Below are 22803 nucleotides of genomic sequence, written 5' to 3' on the forward strand. Positions count from 1 at the left end.
GCGAGAGAAAGTTTTTCTTACAAAACCTTTCATTATTGAATCATGGGAGCGATATACATACACGTTTCAATCATGATTCAATAATAGAAAGGTTTTGTAATAAAACAGTCATCTCGCTCCCACACATAAAATCGGCTCCTTTACTTGTGCAGAATGTTGCTTACTCTATAGTTTCTAGTGATATTAGTAGTAAAACCAAAAATTCTTCATACTAAATATTCGTTGGCGTCACCTTCGTTCGCGTAATTTTCTAGAACAAGTATAGAATAGCAACCGTTTAGCTATAAAATAACCAAAAATGCCAATTGATACAACTTTTTACGCTGATTTCAACGATACCAAATTTATTTGGCGCAGGTAAAAAAAGATGATATAAGAGGTTTATTTGTATTTTTTATTATCACTTAATTGTTGAAACCCAAAAGTAGATCATGATAAAATATGTAATATCGAATTAAAGATAATAACTTGTACTTTCTAAATAATATAAAATTCTTTACCATTAATCATGCAGTTTTTTCAAAAAAGGTTATTTCATGAAAAAATAATGTTTGCTCGTTTTTTAGTGGTTTTGGTTTAAAAATACAAAAAGCTATAAATTATGTACATCAGCTGAAGAACAAATTAATTAGCTTTATGGTGACGTCATTAGCTTTTTAATCGGTTATAAAGTTCATAAGATATTAATATTTAAAATATCTAAAAATTGAACTTTAACCTTCTAGAACCTCTTCATTTTTTTCTTGCGCCAAATCATTTTGGCATGGTTGAAATGAGCATAAAAAGTTCTATTGATCTGCATTTTTCGTTTTTGCATAGGTGACCGGTCGGTATTCTAGGTTTGTTCCCGGAAATGACGAATAACTTAAATCAAAAAAAGCATATTTTTATGTATTGTTTAGTATTTCCATAATACACATTTTACTTCTAATTGTATACTTTGCGTACTTTTTGTAGTACCTTTCTACTACCGTTTTCGCAAACTGCTATCACATTCTTCCCCTTTCTCCTACTTCCAAAATACGAATCTATATAAAGGAGTGTCAAATTTTAGCTGTCACAAATTACACAACCTTGTATTATTGAATCATGCGTTTCAATATAAAAAGTTTCATGAACAATCCGTTTGTTTGTTTTACGTTATTTTATTATTGTTAAAATACAAATGTTTGACACCAGCGTGAAAATTCAAGTCAAAGATATGCAGTCTTCTTTTAAAACGCATCAAAGCAGGACAATTCTCATTTGGCATTCCCACGACAGCCGGTTCTACGGAATGACTCGGATTTTACCCGACCAAGGGGTGTTGTTTCGGCGATCTAACCCCGTTTAGGTCGGCGAAATCCATCAAACGTTGCTCGATTCTAGGGCTACATCTTCTCCGTACCCTTCTGCTCAGGGCTGGTGTAGTCAAATCCAGGGCCTGAAATCTACACCTGCGTACGTACGCACCGGCAATGGACCACGTCGTTCGTGGCCCCATGCTGTGCGAACCGGACCGCCTCCACGGCAAACCCCCACCCGCCTGGGCAGCACACAATCAACACACCCACACCCCAACACAACACAACAATAGACACACAAACAAACACAATAGCACCAACACACCGCCGCCGGCAACTCCTAGTCCCTCCGACAATCTGCTCTGTTTGTCAGTCCAGAATATACCGTAACGTGACATCAGTCAAGTGCAACTCTTGCCTCGGCTGGTGCCACTTTAGGGCGTGCTCAGGACTTCGCAACACGCGAGATTGGACGAGTGACTATGTGGGCCCCTGCTGTGCTGCCCCGTCGCATCCCTCCCCCGCGACGCCGCCAACCACCACCACAAAGAAGCACCCCCTTTTGCAGCACGTACAACAGGGGGCCGGCAGGCCACACAACTCTTTAACACCACACATCACAATCGGTCTCCCAAGGCACACAAAGGTGCTACAATTTAACTGTAACGGACTCCAGAGCAAGATCGAGGAGATAACTGTCTTTATGGGAAGGCATGGAATATTAATATCTACGGTCCAAGAGACGAAGTTACACGGCAATTCAACCCTCTTGAATTGCGCCGGATACAACGTGAACGGATACAACGTAACGTATACATACCCCCCGTCACCAGCTGCCCGGCAGGATATCACCCTAAAATAAGTGCGCTACTCAGAGGTGAAAACCGTATGGTAGTTGGTGACTTTAACGCGCACCACGATCTTTAGCACTCATGCCTGTCAAATGATCGTAGGGGAATACATCTAGCTGAGCAGATAGACGATTCGACATTCTGCACAATGAACGACGACGCACCCACTAGGATTATGGGCAGCTGCTGCACCTCGCCAGATCTAACAATTGTCAGCGCTGGTCTGATACACAGCGCATCATGGCGACCTATGCTGACCCTAGCATCAGACCATCTGCCCATAGTCATCTCGATTGATAAACCTGCCGACTTTGCTTCCGTGGATCACCGGACTTATGTCAACTTTTCCAAAGCTGACTGGAAAGGCTTCACGGATGTTACTGAGGGCGCCTTCACTGCACTACCCATACCAACCGACGTTCATGTAGGTGAACGAAAGTTCCGCAGGGTTGTCACCGCTGCTGCAGCTCGCTTCATCCCAGCAGGATGTATTAAGGATCCACGTCCGAACTTTCCTGCCGAAGCGGCTATTCTAGCTGATGAGCGCGACAACCTTCGTCAGGCCGATCCCGTAAATCCCCGTATTAGGGATCTCAATTCGGAGATTCGGCAACTTGTGAACGTACATAAACGGAAGAAATGGGAAGAGCATTTGAAGACCTGCAACTTCACCTCTGGTGTGAGCAAGCTTTGGTCAACCGTGAGGTCGTTGTCCAACCCGACGAAGCGTGACGACAGAGTCGAGATAGACTTCGGTGTACACGCTTCGTCGGACCCAGAGATATTCGCGAGCTATTTTAGCCGGCAGATCATTCTGCATCCTCCGGTGGATAAAGCCAAACGTCGCGTGACCAAAAGGCTGCACAAAATGCCAAAACCCAGTGCGCCTTTTGTTTTCACCAGCGGTGAGGTAAGGGTAGCCATCGGGAAGGCGAAAGCCTCCAAAGCCATTGGACCCGACGGAATATGCATGTTGATGCTGAAAAATTTGGGTCCTGCGGGAGTAGCGTACCTAACGGAGGTCCTCAACTTGTCTATGGCCACTCTCGTCATTCCAGACTTCTGGAAAATGGGGAGAGTGGTCCCACAGCTCAAACCGGGGAAACCAGCCAACAAAGGAGGGTCTTATCGCCCGATAACTCTCCTTTCCACGGGGCCCTGCTGCTCCCGTACTTTAGGAACCACCTGATCCCAGCGAAGCATCAACATGGGTTCCGTAAAGTGCATAGCACAACAGCACTTAACGCCATAAACACTCAGATAACTCGTGGCCTAAACCGAAACCGCCCCTGTGAGAGAATTATTCTAGTAGCGTTGGACTTGTCCAAGGCGTTCGACACTGTCAGTCATTCAACGCTACTAGAAGATGTAGAGGCCTCCTCACTCCTCACTGGTGTCCTGTCCCCGCTACTGTTTAAATATTACATTTCAAAGCTTCCTCAGCCACCAGAGGATTGTTCGATCATGGCGTCTGGGAATGGAATTGATGACTTGTGCTCGAAAGTAAACGGTTACCTCGCCGTACTTTCTCGCTTCTTCACTGCAAGGAGCCTTGCCCTATCCCCTGCGAAATCATCGGCAACCCTTTTCACCACCTGGACGAAGGAGGTCAGACTGCAACTGGGTATTCACGTCGATGGCGTAACAATACCGACGGTGAATAACCCGAAATTCCTCGGAGTTACATTCGACAGTCTGCTCTCCTTCTCGGCGCATACAACCGCAATTGTCAACAAAGTTCAGAGCCGCAACAATGTCGCCCGTATAGTCGCCGGGGACTAGCAGGACGCAGTGGATGAAGCTACAGACGTTCCAAAACACGACATTACGAACTGCGACAGGATGCCTCCTGATGACGCCCCAACACCACCTACACGATGAGGCCCAGATGCTCCCAGTAAAAGAGCATAACATAATGCTCTGCACGCAGTTCCTTGCTGGGAGCCACAGACGTGGCCATCCCAGCGGACAGCTGCTCGCGGAAGAGCCCTCGCCGCGGCACGTCAGGAGGCATCTTTACGAACTGACGGACGAAGTCCAGAGGTTTATCAAACAACCTCTGGACCCGTCAACCTACCGACAGGCCCTGAACGTCATTCACAGGGAATCAGTCTCAAGTTATGTAAACTCCCGCCCTGTGAATGCCGTTCTAGGCACACAACCACCGGACGTGGACGGGACAGAACTTTGTCTGCCTCGAGAGACCCGCACTACAATAGCCCAACTTCGCTCTGGCTATTGCAGCAGGCTCAACTCCTAGTTACTTGAGTAGAATCAACGAGGATGTGCCCAACCAATGCCCGGCATGTGGAGAGTCGCCGCATGACTCCCGGCACCTCTTCACATGCCCTGAGAACCCCACTCAGCTAACGCCCCTGTCCCTATGGACAGCCCCTGTGGAAGTTGCACACTTCCTGGGCCTCCCCCTAGCTGAAATTGACGACAACGTTGAGGGATGAACCTCCCCGAACGGGGCTCAGTAGCCGCTACAAAAACAACAGTTCTCATTTGGCATCCCTGCATCTGTAAAAGTTTTTAGAGGAAGATGTATGAAAATCGAACTTGCTATAAATTCATATGCTTTACATTGTCACTACAGTATATTAACAGTATCTCCCCATAATTTTTCATATGAACAAATGTATTATATGAGAATATACAAACCGATTTAAGAAATTTTGAAAGAAGAAAATTTCTTTTTCATTTCTTTAGCGTTTTTATTTGATTCTTTGTTTTTCTATAAAACTGGATTCTACGTTTAACATGGAAAAACCAAAAACACTCTAATAAAATCATGTTACTTTTTTCTCGGTGTATTAATCGAATAAAAGACTTAGTGTCATGTTCACAGTCGGGGGTTTACTCAAATTCGGCAGTTAACTTTCAATTTTTGTACTGAAAACCAGTAGTTAACTGCCGAATGAGAGTTAACTCGTCACTGTAAAAATGGCCCCTAGTCATCGGTAGCCGTTCTAATATACGCTTGCTCTGGATACCGAGTCACATAGAAATTTACGGCAACGTAATGGCCGATTGTGCAACAATCCCCTTCCTCTCCACCAGCAACAAAACATGGCAGGTGCGAGAATAAAGAGGAAATCAAATGATACCTCCATGTAAAAGTGAAGTGCGAATGTCTACAGTTTAACCACCATCACTACATCCCATATAAATAGACACCTAACAAATATACATAGCCCTACCGACATCCCGAAGGCGCAGATTACCCAAGGCACTCAACACCATCTCCTGACCTGTGCACTTTTCGGAGACACGTTCTCTTTAAAGGACGTATTCCTAGACTCTTTGGATCTGGTTGAAATCAGAAACCAATATCTTAATAACAACTGGATTGAACTTCTTAAAACACTTACAGAAGGGAATATAAAGTGTATTAACAATTTTGTCAAGCATATTTGAGCCCGAATATAGAAACAAGTTTTTTTAATTACTTTGATTTTAATTTATAATTCATAAGACTGAGATTGAGAATTTTACTTTTTAAGTGATTCAAAAAGCTGAAGATAGGATATCAGAGCTGATAGTCATGGCTCGTTCAATAATAGTCGTTTTTTACGACATACGCTTTTTACGTATCCTACGCTTAAAATTTAAGATAAGATACCTTAGTTTCCTTATCGTAGTGGCTTAAAATTCCGATATTGGTGGAGGCTTTTTCTAACTTTAGACATTTAAAAAGCTTATAGATTACAGATGTTATTAATAAGGAAAACTTTTCAAAATAGGACACCTAAACAAAAATCGTAGTTATTATTTATTTATTTATTTATTTAAAATTATAAAATATATTTTTTCAGGTTTTTAGTCGCTGGCAGCCTTCCCTAATTATTTCTCACTTTGTCTAAAACTTTGTATTTCGTAATTTTAAGTATACTCGCATATATAGAAGGTGATACCACGAATTTTAACACTTCTTTTTTCCGATATTGCTAATGGCTACTCTAATGTTTATAGGAACTACAGCTAGAGATTTGTTTGGTTAGACTGGCTATCTAAATATGGACTTTATTTAAAGGATCTAAATCTTGTTGAGTGTATACACAAGAGGTTTGAGTTTTAAATTATTTTTTTGTCATTTTCTAAAGATAATAAAACTTCACACCTTTTATTTTTTTATTATAACATACGGGAATATTTTTTTTTTGCTTAGCTTATATGCATTGTTTTATAAAAGATCGCATAATATCACCATTATAAATGGCCATAGTTTATTTCGCTAAGTAATATTCCTAACTATATATCCAAAAATTTGCATATGTTACCTGCATCTTGTGACGTGGAGAGCTTTCTATACCAGGAGGTTTCGGGTGGCTAACACTGCGTCCGCTATGTTCGACAGTGCCAGCATTCGTATTTTTCGCAGGTACTGGAGGCATCATGATAGTTATGTTATCCTCGTAATCAGATTCAATTTCCTCCAATTTTGTTGCTTCAATCTTTGAGCTATTTTCAACATCTTTCTCTTTTATTGTTTCATCAGATTTGGATATTTCCTTTGGAGTAGTTGACACTTCTATTTGCTTTTCTTCTGGTTTTTTTACATCAGCTGTTTCAACTTTTTCTTTCGTTGACGTATTCTCTCCTTGATCATTAGCTTTTTCTACAATAACTAAAGCAATGATTTTTAGTAAATATTATTCTTTATATTTTTCTTTTCATTTTATATTAAATACCTTTCTTGGATCTCAAATTTGTATAGCCATTTTCATTTTTAAATGCATTTACAGAATTACGTAGAAAACGGTTTGGAATCAATGAACCTGGCGAACAACCTCTTTCTTTGCAATCGGGGCACTCATTCTCTTCGGATTCAAGAAGTGCACTACGTACACCTGAAAATATATTTTAGTGAAAACAAAAGTTAATTTCAAGATCCAAAGTAATATTACAGTCATCACAAAATGAGCTTCCACAGCAGGGGATCATGACAGCGTCAACAAATAGGTCCTTGCAAATGCTGCATATTAAATCTTCAGGTATTTCCTTCTTGCTCTCAATTGCCACTGCTGGCTCAGGGAAATCAGCAGGCGGCTCGCTGAAAAAAATTAAAATTTTTATATGAACACCGAGGGCATATGATGTATTTATATGTATATATGTACATATGTACATATTACACATTTGCTGCAGGAGCAAGAGTATTCAGAAATGACCACTACCTGTTAGTCCGACCGATTAATCGTCATCGGCATCGGCTAGTATCGGCCAAAAGAATCAACATCGGCCGTTTTTGGCCGACTCTTAGCCGATTCTTTTTAACCGACTTCCAAAAAAGGAGGAGGTTATCAGTTCGTCGGAATATTTTTTTTTTTTTTTTTTTTATGTATGTTACCGCATAAGTTTGGACCACGTCAACCGATTTCGATAATTCTTTTTGCATCGGAAAGGTAGTGTCTCAGAGGTGGTCCCATACTAATCTGGTTAAGATCCGATCAGCGGATCATGAGATAGATATATATATATATTTTTTTATATGGGAGTTGAACTCGGTTTTTTTTTTGCTAAAAATTACTAGTTATTTTTCCGCAATTTTAACAAATGTTCATCAAAATTTGAAATTGTTTAATCCAGGGACCGTAACGGTTATGCTTTTTTTCAAAAAGGTAAAAAAAATCGTTGTTTTTTCACCGATACGTTTTCAGTCAAAAATAAAAGTTATGAATTGACTTTTATTTTTTCGGTCAAAAATCATACATATATGTAATACTTCTATAGTGGCAGTAAGCTAACTTCTCAATGTGTAAGCATTCCGAAATCAAAGCGAGACAGTCTAGTACCGTTTTTGTCAATGTATTGTGTACTTGAGTGCCGTTTTTGTATATATGTTGTGTACATGTTTATTTATAAACGTATGTGTTCCTTTTCTTTCGTACGCGTTTATTGATATATCTGTACTGTAGTGTTTTCGGACGGTACTAGCTCTTACTGCCAATATAGGAGTATTACATATATGTCAAAAATAAAAGTTAAAATTTGACTTTTATCTTTTCAGTCAAATATAAAAGTCAAAACGTCACTTTTCTGTTCTCCGACGATTACGTTCGAAAAGCATTTATGGAAACAGACACCTATGTATAAGGATAAGCGCATTGATGTTGATACGGACCTTATGGATTACTGGGAGAGCAAAAAATGTATATATCCCCGCCTAAGAGATTTGGTATGTATTATATATACATCAAGTGCCAGCGACGCAAGTCAGTGTAGAACGATTATTCTTAGCGATTTGCGATAAAATATGTCGGAGCAGAACTTGGCAGCTATATTAATTGTTAAATTGAATTCCGAATCATTCCCGTAAAAAGGTGAATAACTTAAAGCTTAAATTAAAGAAACTCAATGTTTACAGAAGATAGAAAACTGCAATTGAGAGGATGTGAATTTTTTATTAAAACATATTAGTGGTATTCACCTAAGTGAGCAAGTGGCCTGGCAGTCTGGCAGAAGAGCAGATCAGCTCAAGCTACGACAGTTGACAACAGTCGTTTTCAGAGTGCCAGGCTACTTACTTTCTTAATTTGGTGAATACCACTCTTGTATAGTGAATATGTAAACTGCTATTTTCACCGAAAAACTAAAGGTCAGATTTAACGTTTATAATTGACCGAAAAAAGAAAAGTCAAATTTTAACTTTTATAATTGACCGAAACAAATAAAGGTAAATTTTAAATTTTTTTGTTTAATCGGATTTTTTAGTTTTTTTGAGTACGCAGTTTTTTTAATTTAAGTACATAAAGTGCAAATTTGAAGTAGCTTGGTAAGTGTTGATTTTTGGCGATTTGTTGTCGGCCAAAAATTGGGAATCGGTCGAACTCTAACCTGTTGACTAGAACACAATAGTTGTGTTTGTTCACCCATTTCCAGTAATAGTTTTTACGAATTTTCATTTTTTAGCATTTTTGTACGCAAGAGCTTGCAAACTAGGGGAAATTGCAAGTTTTTACTGGATTTTTACTGGATAAATTTTTACTTGTAAGAATTTGCCAGTACGAAAAACAGCTGATCGCATGTTGCTGGATGCAATTTAAACTAATAACGAAGCTGTTTATGGGTTTTATTTGTTGAAATTGACAAAATAAACCTATTTAAATATAAAAATATATTGTTTTATTAGGAATTTGCTGCGAATAAACAAGCAACTTATCAGCTGTTCATGAAACTTGCAAATTATTACTGGATTTGGGTTCGCGTACTTTTTTGGATTTTTTTTTCTATGAGAGCGAATTCTCAGAAATTATGTTACTGGAGAGTTGTTGGCAAGTTACTGGATAATTTGTAAGCAAACACAACTAATATGCATTCAGTTTTACTATGCGAGTATACATACATATGTACGTATGTGTGTTAATTCAAAACTTTAAAGCTTTTTTCTCGAGGTTTTCATTTTTTGGATTATAGCACTCTTGAAGCAAATGTGCGATATGGTTTTACAAAAATTACAAATAAAGTAGCACATAATATGCAACTGTAGCGAATAAAAAGATTGTAATTAATAAGACTATGATTTTGCCGACTTCAAACAATATAGCACATTTAATAATATAGAGAATTCAAAATTAACCTTTTCGGATATTTCATCATACAATTAATATGGAGAATATCTGTGTTCGTATGGAAAAGTAGCTTATGTCGAAAGGCTGGCTTTAGTATAAATCGGCATTCGCAGCATACGATTGCGAATGACTTACGGGCGCTAAGCCGTTAAACAACTTTTAGCAAACAAACGTGCAAGAAGTAGTTCCGATGCTAGCAAGTCAATATTCTTTTTAAGTCTCATCAAAAAATTCCTTGTCGTTTAAAAAATAAAGGGAATGCCGCATTATACTAAAGCCGGCCTTTCGACATAACCCAACAAGCATTTCAGTAAATGTTTTTAAAAATAACTTAAAGTAAGTTTGCTATAATAAGCGTCAAATAAGCATTTTTAATATTAAGCTTATTACAAGTTTTTTCAAATAAACCTTTAATAAGTTTTGAGAGAGAATGTTTTTAAATTACTTAAACTTATAAATGAAATGCAAATGCCAACGACATGAAGAAGTAAATATAACATTTTTTCAATCGTAAGTGACGTGTTTACTTTTTTTAAAATATATTATTAAAAGAAAAAATTAAATAAAACCGATGCGGTAAAATAAAATCCAATCCAGGACCCGCTGCGCTAATCGGTGGAGCATTCGAGTCTTCAAATGATGAGTTTTCCTTATCCTTTCTTAGTTTAACATTCTATTAAAAATGTATTAAATTTTTTTCAGAAAAGTTCATCAATGAGAATGGCGGCGATGAAGCGGAATATATAGCTGCATCGATGTCGCTTTTCCAATTTGCCAATAACCGCAAGTAATTGAAAGCACGCATCAAGATGTAATAATTAACTTTTTTATGCTTAATTTGTATGTGTTATTGTGAATTTGTACGCTAAAATGTCTATTCCCTATTTATATTTTCGCGACTGTAGATGAGTCCGCCGAAAATTCGCATTTCGTTTAGTTTCTAGATGTTAAGCAATCTATGTATGAGTTTTTAATGAAATATCTTTAAATAAAGGGTTATAAAAATGTTTATAAAAAGCTTTCTTTTGAAAATTTTTAGTAAGTATTGATACGCTTATAAAAAACTTTTTTTGAACCTTTATTATAAGTTTACAATTTTACGCTTATAAAAAGCTTTCTTTTGAACATTTATTACAAGTTTATATTTCTACGCTTATAACCAATGTTCCTTTTCGATTATATTACGCTTACTTTCAAGCGTTTTATAAACAAAAAATCAACGTTTTGTAAGCTTAATGTTTACAATTGAAAACTTAAAAAAAACTTTCTTTAAGTTTATTTTGCTTGTTGGGAAGCTACTTTTCCATACGAACACAGATATGTTCAGTATAATTGATAACTTAGCTCCCAAAACATTGCGAAGATATGTATTATGTATGTATGTGTCTTTCTATCTGTTAATCTGTGATCAAACTTTAATTGCGTTTTCCCACAAAATTAAATTTAAAATAAATTTTGAATGCATAATTCAACGTACGATATATGTATGAGGCCTTGAAAGTCAGAGTAGTTTAACTGTCATTAAAAAAAATCGAGGCACAGCTTAAAATGCGTTACTAGAATCGAAACGGTAATAGCCGGAGGTACGCCCTTTTAGTTGTCTTTTACTATAATAGGTAGCATCAGCATAAACCTTATCACCATAAACCCAATAAAGATGGTTTTAATATTTTTAACGTCTTAAATTGATTGTCGTTTCAAAGTTTATTGTGATCACTGTGTGAAAGGCCAAAAAGTAGCTTGAGGAAGTTAACCTGCAACGTCTAACCACTTTGAACACACTCAAGTCTTGCGAAATTTATGGAATACTTTCATATTTTTCATTGAATTGAAATTTGTTCCTTTTGTTATTTGCGGCCTATTAAAGTTTTTAATCGTTAATTGTATTTGACTATAGGAGAAAGCGTAAAGTCCTGTAGCCCAAATACAATTTATGAAAAACTTACATTATGATTTAATTCCTTCAATAAAAATTTTCACTTACTTATCATCTTTATCAAGGAATGACCTGGGAATTCCGGTATTCCTTTTAACCTCACTATGCTCCTTGCCTACAGTATAAGGACAATTTTTTATCCAATGCCCCGTTTTCTTGCACCTATTACAGCGATATGAAGGCGGAACTTCACCGACTTGAGAGTGTCCCCTTATTCTGTGATAGCTGAAATTTAAAATATTCATTTAATTCAGGCCCGCCTGGAAAACGTACAACTTGAAATCGGTGTGATTAGCAAAATATTTTTGAATATTTATAATGAAAGTTATGGAAAATGCTAAAAACGTCGTATTCATCCGTTTAGTGTCAAGATTTTAATATTTTTAAAAAATCTATAAAAAACGGTTTTGCAAATCACACCGATTTCCAATCGTGTGATTTGTAGAAAATGCCTGATTACACAGCCCAACAAAAAGCGTGTGCGGCCCAACCAGTGAACACTGGTTTCAAATGATTTTTTCCGTAGAATCAGATTCTGGCCTTAAAATTATTCAATTGACTCTTCTTTTTTTAGATATTTTGGATTCAAAAGATCGACAAGTGTTACCATATTTTGAACTTCTATTGGAAAATAATTACGCCAAATATAATCTTTTTTATCTTTTGGTATAAAATGGTAACACTCAAGCTTTTTTTTTATACTGATCAGAAAATTGCTCATTGCATCTGTTTTTACAACAAAAGTAAAAAAAAAAAATCTAACAATGCGTTTTTGATACATTCGATCCCAAATATCTCGAAAACTAGAGTCAATAATAAATGAATAATAAAGGACATATTGTTTATCTATGGAAAAAATTCTATAGCAATCAGCTCTCAAAGGCTGTGCCGCAAAATTTTGTTGGCCAGTGTTATTATTAAGAGACAATTTTTATATTTTGTAGCAATGTTCAGGGAAATTATAATGAACATAAATATGGACATATTGCTGCTTCAGTCATAGCCAAGAAATATACTATTACATTGTGAATTAGGTATTAATTTTACCTTTTAGGATCGTAATCGGCTGTACTTTGAATCATCATTTCCAATATTTTATCCTCTTCACTGCCTTTCATCTTTGATAAGTCCAAAGAGTTACCATCTCCTCGCGAAGTTGCTCGCACCTGCTGTGGTTTTTCTATATTTTGAGGATTCCAAATCTTTTTTGGTTGAGTTATCGGAATCCTAGCAATAATCAGAGACGTATTCTTGGGAATTAAGGCCGTGTCATCTTGGTATTCTGAAATTAATAATATATAATTATGTATATTTTGAATTATTTTTTCCCCGAATTTGCAATTCATAGCTTGCACATGAAAAGAAATCTTGAATGCTCAGAAGCGGGTGCTATATATACATACATATGTTATTTACCAAATACTCAACGTTACTGTATTGTGATTTAGAGATGCACGTCTGAGGAAACTTCAAATTCAGTTGCGCATAATCACGCAAACAAAAACTGCAATGGAAGAAAATACGCAACACCCTCAACAAAAAAAAAATCTCAAACATCAATTTTAGCGTCTTGAAACTTGCAATTTATTATCCCGAAATTTAATGGGCTGGCTACAAAACTGCATCTCAAAATTTTTCTAAAAAATCAAAAATGTTTGGTATTTCTTGCATTTTCTTGCATTTCAGTCCCCGGCGACGGCCTATTGCCTTGTATGTTGCCAGCAACGTTTCTTTGTTTTTGTCGCAAGTACTGCCGGCTAGCGACTTGAGGACCTTGTCGCGGCTCTGTACTTTGTTGACAACAACGGTTGCGTGCACAGAGAAGGAGAGCAGACTGTCGAAGGTTACTCGGAGTATTTTGGAGTTATTCACCGTCGGAATTGGGGCATCATCGACGAGCAGTAGCCTGACCTCCTTCGTCCAGGTGGTGAACAAGGTCACGGAGGATTTTGTAGGGAAGAGGGTTAAGCTTATTGCAGTGAAGAAACGAGAAAGTTCGGAGAGATACCCATTTACTTTCGAACACAAGTTATCAATTCCATTCCCAGACGCCATGATCGATCAATCGGCGGCGTAAGAGACAATCGAGACTCCCTCTGGTGGTTGAGGGGCTTTGAAATGTAAAAGTTAAACAGCAGTGGGGAAAGGACACCACCATGTGGAACCACCTGTTTTATTTTTCTGTGTTTGCTGGATTTGTCTCTAAACATTACCGACGAGTGTCGACCACTCAAATAATTCGCCGACCACCGTTTGAGTCTCTGTGGGAGAGAGGAAGCCTCTATATCTTCTAGTAGCGTGGAGTGGCTGACGGTGTCAAACGCCGTTGAAAGGTCCAACGCTACTAGTATAGTTCTCTCACAGGGACGATTACGGTTAAGGCCACGTGTTATCTGAGTGTTTATGGTGTTAAGTGAGGTTGCTGTACTGTGCACTTTACGGAAACCATGCTGATGCTTCGCTGGGGTCAGGTGGTTTGTGAAATACGGGACCAGCAAGCCCTCTAGTGTGGTTCGCTACCGCAGAAAGGAGTGTTATCCTTTGTTGGCTGGTTTCCCCGGGTTGAGCAGTGGGACCACTCTCCCCACCTTCCAGATCTCAGGGATGAGGAGAGTGGCCATAGACATATTGAGGACCTCCGTAAGGTACACTACTCCCGCAGGACCTAAATTTTTCAAAATCAGAATGCATATTCCGTCGGGACCCATGGCTTTCGCCTTCCCGATGGCCACCTGAACTTCACCGCTAGGTAAAGCAAGGGGGGCACAAGTTGTTTGCCGTTTGTGCAGCCTTCTGGTCACTCGACGCTTGGCTTTGTCCACCAGAGGATGAACTGCCGGCTAAAATAGCTCGCGCATCGCTCCGGGTCCGACGGAGCATGGTCGCCGAAAGAAATTTCGACCCTATCGTCGTGACCCCACGGTTGACCAAAGCTTACGCACACTAGACGTGAAGTTACAGGTCTGCAGATGCTCTTTCCACTTCTTCCGCTTATGTACGTTCACTAGTTGCCGAATCTCCGCGTTGTGATCCCTGATACGGGGATTTCCGGGATGGGCCTGTCACGCTCATCGTCTAGAACAGCCGCTTCAGCAGAGAAATTTGGACGTGGGTCCGTTATGCATCCTGCCGGTACGAAGCGAGCTGCAGCAGTAGTGGCAACCCTGCGGCTCAGTGGTGAATGAAGTTGATGGTCGATGTCTGCTTCTAGGTGACTGAGGTGTCTCCTTACGTGTCTTGGGGGTGCAGCTCTCAGAGTCAGACTGTAGTTTGGGTGTGGTGTTCTGTGACAGCCTAGCAGGAACTGTTTTGACTGCCGCATATTTCTGCCATGAAAAACAGCTTCTCATAAAAATACAATTGCCGTTCGGAGTCGGCGAAAACTGTAGGTCCCTCTTCCCTGTGTGACAACATCAAAGCACCCTCAACAAATCGGAGGAGAGGCTTTGCCAAACACTAACATATGTGTAAGCGCCAATCTATTATTATTATTATTATTATTAAATTCATTAACGTAAAATTTTTAATTCAGTTGATATGATTTCATTATTAACAAAAAGGGCCTTCGTAAGGGACGCTACTCCCGCAAGACCCAAATTTTTCAGCATCAGCATGCATATTCCGGCGGGACCAATGGCAGAAATTTTAATGACAAACTTGGGCATTAAAAAATATTCTTGAAATAACTTAAAAAAAATATTCATTTCCACATGACATTTTTTAAATGCCTCCAATTTTTTGTCATTCAATGCCTAGCGGAAGTTCAGCATAAGAAAATGCTTAAAAAAAACTGCCAAAAATCAATACTATCAACTTACGCGTTGTTGGACTAATTTAGTGAAGTATAAATTCTAGAAAATCTAATTAAAAAATTTAAGATTTACATAAAAATTTGTAGAATTCTTATAATTTGTGCAAAAACATTAAAATATGAATTTATATGGTTTTATAAAAAATATATATATAAGGAGTCAAGTCGAGGTTGGAAAAGGCCCTTCCGAGATCAAAAAATTTTAGGAATTTGTATCCAAAGATTCCGAATCTGTAGTTAAAACAAACATGTCGCATTAAAAACGATGGGCTTGCGGGCTATCGAATCCGGATGTCGAACAATACGACAAAAGATGCTCCATCTTGTATTATTACATTTGTGGATTTATTACATTTGTGGATTTTCCAATAAAAAACATTTTGCCCTATTTTGAAACGAGTACTGTTTTTGAAAAAGAACTTATATTATCTTAAAATGTCCTTGTGTATAATATTAAATAACCATTCCCTGAAAACTTAATTTTTTATTTAAAAAAAATTTTAATGAATAATATAGATACGGTGGTGGAAAAATAAATAGGGACATGCCACTTTAACAAATTTTTTCTATTTTTCTTTTGTTTATTTAATATTTTTTTTTTTATGAAAACAGCTCATTATCTAACATAAAAACCATATAAATTAATATTTCAAACCTTGTGCAAAAATTATCAAAATTCTGCAAAAATGCATCTAAATTTTTAACTTTTTAACCAATTTTTTAGAATTTTTTTATGTATTCAGTTTTATAGTCCATTTAATTTTAGTAAAATAAAGCGCAGGTTTGAAGTTCCTAAAAAATCAAGTTGATTTTTGATCATTTTGATTCTAAATGTAGTACGCACTTTTTTCCATACAACAAAAATTTTCGAACATATTTGGTATGGAGAAAATGCATTAAAAAATTGCCAAAAATCAACGCCATTTTTCAGCAACTTAAAACTTGCACTTCATTCCACTAAAATTCAGTGGGCTATAAAACTGCATAGTCAAAAGATATTCTAAAAAGTCTGATTAAAAGTTGAAAATTTAGATGCAATTTTGCAGTTTTTACAATTTTGGAACAAGGTTTGAAATATGAATTTATATAGTTTTTGTTAGAAGCTCAGCATTCTTTCAGCTTATCTTCAAACAATTGGGGACCAATTTTCTATTATATCAGACATCCATACGCACATATATCGCATTCTAACTTTTTTTATAAACTTCGATTTTCGATTTTCCTTCCCCCTTATCGGCCAAATTACGCACTTTGCGGCCCCCAGATTGCACGGAAAACCGGTTTACGTATAGGACAGCTTTGCAACCCATGCAATCCGTGCACCGTGCAAGGGCTTTGCAAGACTCAGAGAATTCCCTTAACAATTTGTTGTTAGTAAGCAAGCTAGAATAGCATTTACATATGGAACGACAACAACAAGGGAATTGCAACAAGGGAATATCCAATAAGATTCTTGAAAAATCGAAAACAAAATACAAGCATGTAAACATATGTACATATACAAATGTGTACGGAAAATGTTCAGTTTCACGAAAGGAATCTGCCTCCCTAGGTAGTAAAGTTCTGTGCACCTAAAACATGTTTTGCTTTTATTTTCAATAGTATCCCTACACACTCTCGCCTCATGTGATATATGTATGCAACATAATCAGGCCATTTTCATTTCACCGGTGCCACTCACTTTTGGCCAAAGACTATCATTTCAGCAGCATTCCTAGTAACTTTATGCTTCAACGATACAACGAAAAACTTAAATAACTTGTACCATAGTAGCACACAAATTAAATTCGTGTTTTCCTAGCTGATGTATCTAAATAGAAAACAACAGAACGAGGGCTTCAAAACATTATTTCCAATACATTAATTTCTAGTGCTAAAATTGCTACATCTGTATAAAAATTAAAAATACCTACCTTCTTTAGTTTGAGCATTTGTTATTTGTAAATCAAAGTCAGTAACTTTTCCCAAACGCTTTTGATGTATGATTGACCTTTTTAGATCGCCGACAGAAATATTAAGACCGTCAAATGTGACAGTGTCAAAGTCTAGGGCACTTTTAAATTTGTAATGCACAGACATTGTCTCACTATATATTACAACGTTTTGATGGCATTAAAATGATCCACAATTAAAAAATTAGTTATAGAGAAGAAAATAAACAAAATGTAGGCGCAAATCACTTTTTCTTCAATTAAAATTGCCTAAAGTCCTGCAAATCGCATGAACTATATTTGAGGAAATGTTTGGAAAGGGCTTTAAGTTGTAATGTTATATTCAATCCTGAGTACAAAGATATTTGAGGCACAAAACAGGGTGAAACTGTTCTTATTTCCTAATCAAATAACTTCGACGTTACTGCCCGTCCCACAGAATAAAGTTTATATCTTGATCACGGTGCTGCGAACAAAGGTGGTGCCGTCAGTGGTACCGCTACTTTGGTTTTGCCGATTTTGGCAGTTGTGGTAACTTGTAAATAAACCTTTGTTTACAAATCAGCGAAAGAGAAATTTGAACTATAAGTGAAAAATCAGTTTAAATTGTGTTAATTTGCAATTTGTGAGTGACTCTTGAGTTGAAGACTGCGTAAAAACTAATACAATGAAGCGCTGTGTGTTAAGTTGCGACAGCCGTCAAGATGCAAGTGTAGCGCTGGGACGAATCGCTGCATTTTGTGTACATAGGGCACGACAAAGCCGTTCCCCAAATGTTTCTCTATTATTATATTAACAGCATTCCCTCATAATGATTTTGTTTCTGCTCCACGCAGCCTCCATTAACAAGTTAACTAATCAATCCCGCAGAGGTGCTGCTGCAGTTTTCTGCAGCAGGCTTAATTGCAAAGCAATGGAGTGCATTAAAACGTTTGCTGACGCAGCCTCAATTGCAAATTAATGGAGTGCACTAAAATGTTCACTGTTCTCTAATATATTAGGTGAAAAATTATATATTTTCGCATTTAGCAAAATTAAAACACGTTTTCCGCGTAAAGTGAACTGCTTACTTGTGGTACACAAATGGCAACGCATTTTTGTATCTTGATACATATGTCAGAAAATAATTATATACAATATATTACAAATGCTTATATCAAGACAAGAACGATAGAATACAAGATTGCGCATTCCCGCAGAATGACATTTGTGGCAACGGGTAAACAAAGAATATGGCGAAGAACAATAAGTTGACAGTTGTGAATTTGCAGTGAGAAAACGTGTTTTCTTCTCGCTTCATCAATTTCTCAAGCCATATTTTAATGTAGCAAATTAAGCACAACGTTAACAAAAAATATACAACCACTTTTGAAATGTGTTCAAAAGAATAGGTCTTATTAAATAACTATTTAGAATTTTTGTGTTTGTATTGCAGGTGCCGAAAAAGTGATATCTTGTCGCAGCGCATGTTTTCCTGCAGAAAGTGGTCGATGCTTGCTTACCTCCGATTTTAATTTGTAATTTGTGGTATTTCAACGTTTTCAACTTAACATGTCGTGTTTAAAAGTGGTCCGTAAAGTGCTTCATGCATATTACGCTGGTGTCTAAATTGTATGGCTTCTCCTGCCGGCAGAACTCTACCCACTTTCTGGCCAAGGCGTCGTCGCGCGGAAACAAAAAAAAAAACTGCATTTGGGGGCTTTACCCATACGGCTGCTGCAATTCAACACACGACACGACATTTTTATAAAGTTTTTATTACAAATAAAACGTTTTTTACTTCAGAACGCACGAATTACTTCGATTTTTCACTTGAAAGTACACAATACGTTTGCAATACGTTTGCACTTGTTTCTAAACAAAAAGTGTGTTTACGTATTGCCATAAATGTCAAAGTCGGCAAAACCAAAGTAGCGGTTTCGGGAATGCGCCACCTTCAGTTCATTTCACCATGATATCAAGATATAAAAAGCCCACACAAATACTGCCACTGATATAACTTATATCTAGCGACCAAAATGACAGCTGGGCAGCAATAAATTTTATCCTGTGGAGACGGCCAGTTACACGATCAAGCATTTTCTTATGCAGCGTTTTTGCAGCATTTAAAATGCAACATTTAGCACTTTCGAACATATGTTTTCGAAGAGCGTTCGTGCTATAGCATTTAGCAAATGTACATTTACGCGAGTTCGAAATCGTATGCTTTTGACAAACAGCCGTGATCCAGTCTCTTATTTAGATGCGTATATATTACGATCAATTCTCACGCAGAAGATAATGTGCAAAAACCCTACTGAAAAGGAAAAAATAAATTTTAAACCAAAAATTCAATACAAAAACTTGAATTGTTTTAACCATAACCGAACATTTGTTTGTGTATATATTCATTTGTCGGTGCTGTCAATTAAAATTTCCTCACTTAATTAGGAAACAAACCAAACAGAGTTGATCACAAATTGATCCAGATTTCTATCAGCATCAAATCGATGTTGAATTTGCTTAACTTTTCTTTATCCAAATATGTAATACAAAACAAAAGAAATCTCGATCGGCGATCACTGAAACGCAGCTAGCAACTGTATACTCGAAAAAGCAATGTTGCCACTTTTTCTCTTTAAACCATTGGGGTGTTCACAGTTCGTTCCAAATAGTGTCTCAAAATGTAGACGTCTACATTTTAAGACGTTTTCTAACCGTAAAATCTGTGGTGTTGTTGTTTCCCATACAAAATTGGAAAACGACGCCGTCTACATTTTGTCACACTCAAAGGTATGTTTTTTACGCGTCTACATTTTGCAACCTCGCAGCAGGGTTGCATTATGGCAATACTAATCACATTTTTTTTTATTTATTGGGCACGTTTTCTGTATTTGCATTTAATTTGAGCGCAATTTCTGATGAAAAGAAACAAATCAAGGAAAAGAAATAACAAATATTACGAATTGCTAATTAAGTTAAATAATTACAATTTTTCAGAAACAAAATCGAAAGGCGACATATAAAAAATGCACGCAAGGTAGAAATGTCTGACAACACCAGCAAAGTTTTGAGACGATTTTGCGACGACTGCTAGAAAGGGGTGCTCACAGTTTGATGCTAAAGATGTCTCAAAATGTAGCCGTCTACATTTTCAGACACAATTTGGAACGAACTGTGAACACCCTACATGTTCGAATCGTGGAAATTTTGGAAGATCACAGGGTTGCTTTTAGCATTTAGATTCTTAATGCAAAAATGGAGTCGCATTTAGTTGCATTTAGGTGACGAATTTTGTATGGATAAATGTACATTTAGAGTAGCATTTAGAGCTAAATTCGCTAAATGTGCTTTTACGCGTAAGCAAAAACAGCCTATTAGGCTGCGTTTCTTTATACATTCTGGATAATCCCATTTCACAGCCGGAATAAACAGAATGCGTTTGAAATACACGTCAACGTATCATCAGGAACGTTCTAAAGAATAAATAAACAAAAAAGTTTATTCCAAACGTTCAGAATGAATAAAGAAATGCAGCCTTAATTTCAATACACTTAGGGCCGTGTCACACGGTCAGTATTTATTGACGTGATCCAAGTATCGCGATATTTATTGACGGTGTAGCATGCAGTATTGATGGATGGCAAGAACGATAGAATACAAGATTGCGCATTCCCGCAGAATGACATTTATGGCAACGGGTAAACAAAGAATATGGCGAAGAACAATGAGTTGACAGTTGTGAATTTGCAGTGAGAAAACATGTTTTCTTCTCGATTCACCAATTTCTCAAGCCATCTTTGAATATAGCAAATTAAGCACAACGTTAACAAAAAATATACAACCACTCTTGAAATGTGCTCAAAAGAATAGGTCTTATTAATTAACTATTAATAATTTTTGTGTTTGTATTGCAGGTGCCGAAAAAGTGATAATATCTTATCGCAGCGCATGTTTTCCTGCAGAAAGTGGTCGATGCTTGCTTACCTACGATTTTAATTTTTAATTTGTGGTATTTCAACGTTTTCAACTTAACATGTCGTGTTTAAAAGTGGTCCGTAAAGTGCTCCATGCATATTACGCTGGTGCCTAAATTGTATGGCTTCTCCTGCCGGCAGAACTCTACCCACTTTCTGGCCAAGGCGTCGTCGCGGGGAAACAAAAAAAAACTGCATTTGAGGGCTTTACCCCTACGTCTGCTGCAATTCAACACACGTCACGACATTTTTATAAAGTTTTTATTACAAATAAAACGTTTTTTACTTCAGAACGCACGAATTACTTCGATATTTCACTTGAAAGTACACAATACGTTTGCAATACGTTTGCACTTGTTTCTAAACAAAAAGTTTGTTTACGTATTGCCATAAATGTCAAAGTCGGCAAAACCAAAGTAGCGGTTTTGGGAATGCGCCACCTTCAGTTCATTTCACCATGGATGGATGGTGATCCATATCGCAAAATTTTTAAACATTTTCAAATCTGGATCGCGGATTGCAATATCGTCAATGAATATTGAACTTGTAGCACTTTCAAAACGCGATCCATACCTTTCGTCAGTACATCTCTGTAATCCGAATGTTCGTAGTTACGAATTCGTAGCTCCGTTCCGAAAATTCGAAAATTGATATGCTTTAATCCGATCGTGACTATCAACAGCACTGCCAGCTAAGACGTGAAATTCGAAATTCTTAATCAGCTGCTTCGGCAGAAACAAATCAAAAAAAAATATAATCGCAAGTGAATAGTGAAATTAAAAAAAAAATAGTTTAATCATTATTTAATCCGTGCAATGCTTACCCAAAATTCTACCAAATACCCTTTAGCTCCTTTGACAATTGTATCAGTCTGATTGACTGGTTTCAGAATGACATATATGATGAAAGAAATACTAATTTTACTTCCTGTCTCAATAGGAAAAAGTTTTTTCCTTGATAATATTATCAGGCAAAATTTTGCAAATGGACACCGCATATTGCTCTTGGCAATCAATAATTTTCAAAGCTTTTGTCTTGATAAATATTGCCAGAAATTTGGTACTTTGACAGCTACATTTTCTTTTGCGCGATAACTTCCTGGCGGCAACATTATTGTTATATTAATATAAAAGCATATGTTGTGCTGTTTTCTAATAAAATATTTGTTATTTTGTACCTGGATGTGAAATAGCATATTTTCTAAATATTTTAAGGGAATAAATCCGGCAAAAATAGCGATCTTCCAAATGCTTTTATCAAGATAAAAAATGCACATGCCCAAATATTGCCCTTGATAAAATTTATATAAAATTTATTTATATACGGCTATACACCTTGCTTGTATGCTTTGCTTTATCGCTTTTTGTTTTGTGAAGAAGAAGAAACGCAACCCTGATTTTCGTTTGACACTTTTCATGAATTCGCAGGAAGAAAAACAAATCAAAATTCCTATAACTTCTG

At 37.2% G+C, this 22803-nt stretch overlaps 1 protein-coding gene across 2 annotated transcripts in view; it reads right to left on the reverse strand.

Moving 5' to 3' along the window:
* Positions 1–17708, reverse strand: part of LOC118744155 (zinc finger CCCH domain-containing protein 13) — a 51497-nt gene extending 33789 nt beyond the window's left edge. The window contains exons 1-6 of one of the 2 annotated variants that reach the window (XM_036476939.1): positions 17369–17708; positions 12692–12926; positions 11693–11869; positions 7045–7190; positions 6829–6987; positions 6418–6764 (exon numbers count right to left, since the gene is read on the reverse strand). In XM_036476939.1, the coding sequence (XP_036332832.1) occupies positions 6418–6764; positions 6829–6987; positions 7045–7190; positions 11693–11869; positions 12692–12926; positions 17369–17534 (1230 nt within the window). In that variant the 5' untranslated portion in view covers positions 17535–17708. The remainder of the gene's footprint in view (positions 1–6417; positions 6765–6828; positions 6988–7044; positions 7191–11692; positions 11870–12691; positions 12927–17368) is intronic. The other variant, XM_036476941.1, reaches the window with a different exon arrangement.
* Positions 17709–22803: the final 5095 nt, after the last annotated feature.

This window comes from Rhagoletis pomonella, unplaced genomic scaffold (assembly GCF_013731165.1).
Source record: "Rhagoletis pomonella isolate Grant_MI unplaced genomic scaffold, Rhpom_1.0 Rhpom_scaffold_00008, whole genome shotgun sequence".
NCBI classification, from domain to species: Eukaryota; Metazoa; Arthropoda; class Insecta; order Diptera; family Tephritidae; genus Rhagoletis; species Rhagoletis pomonella.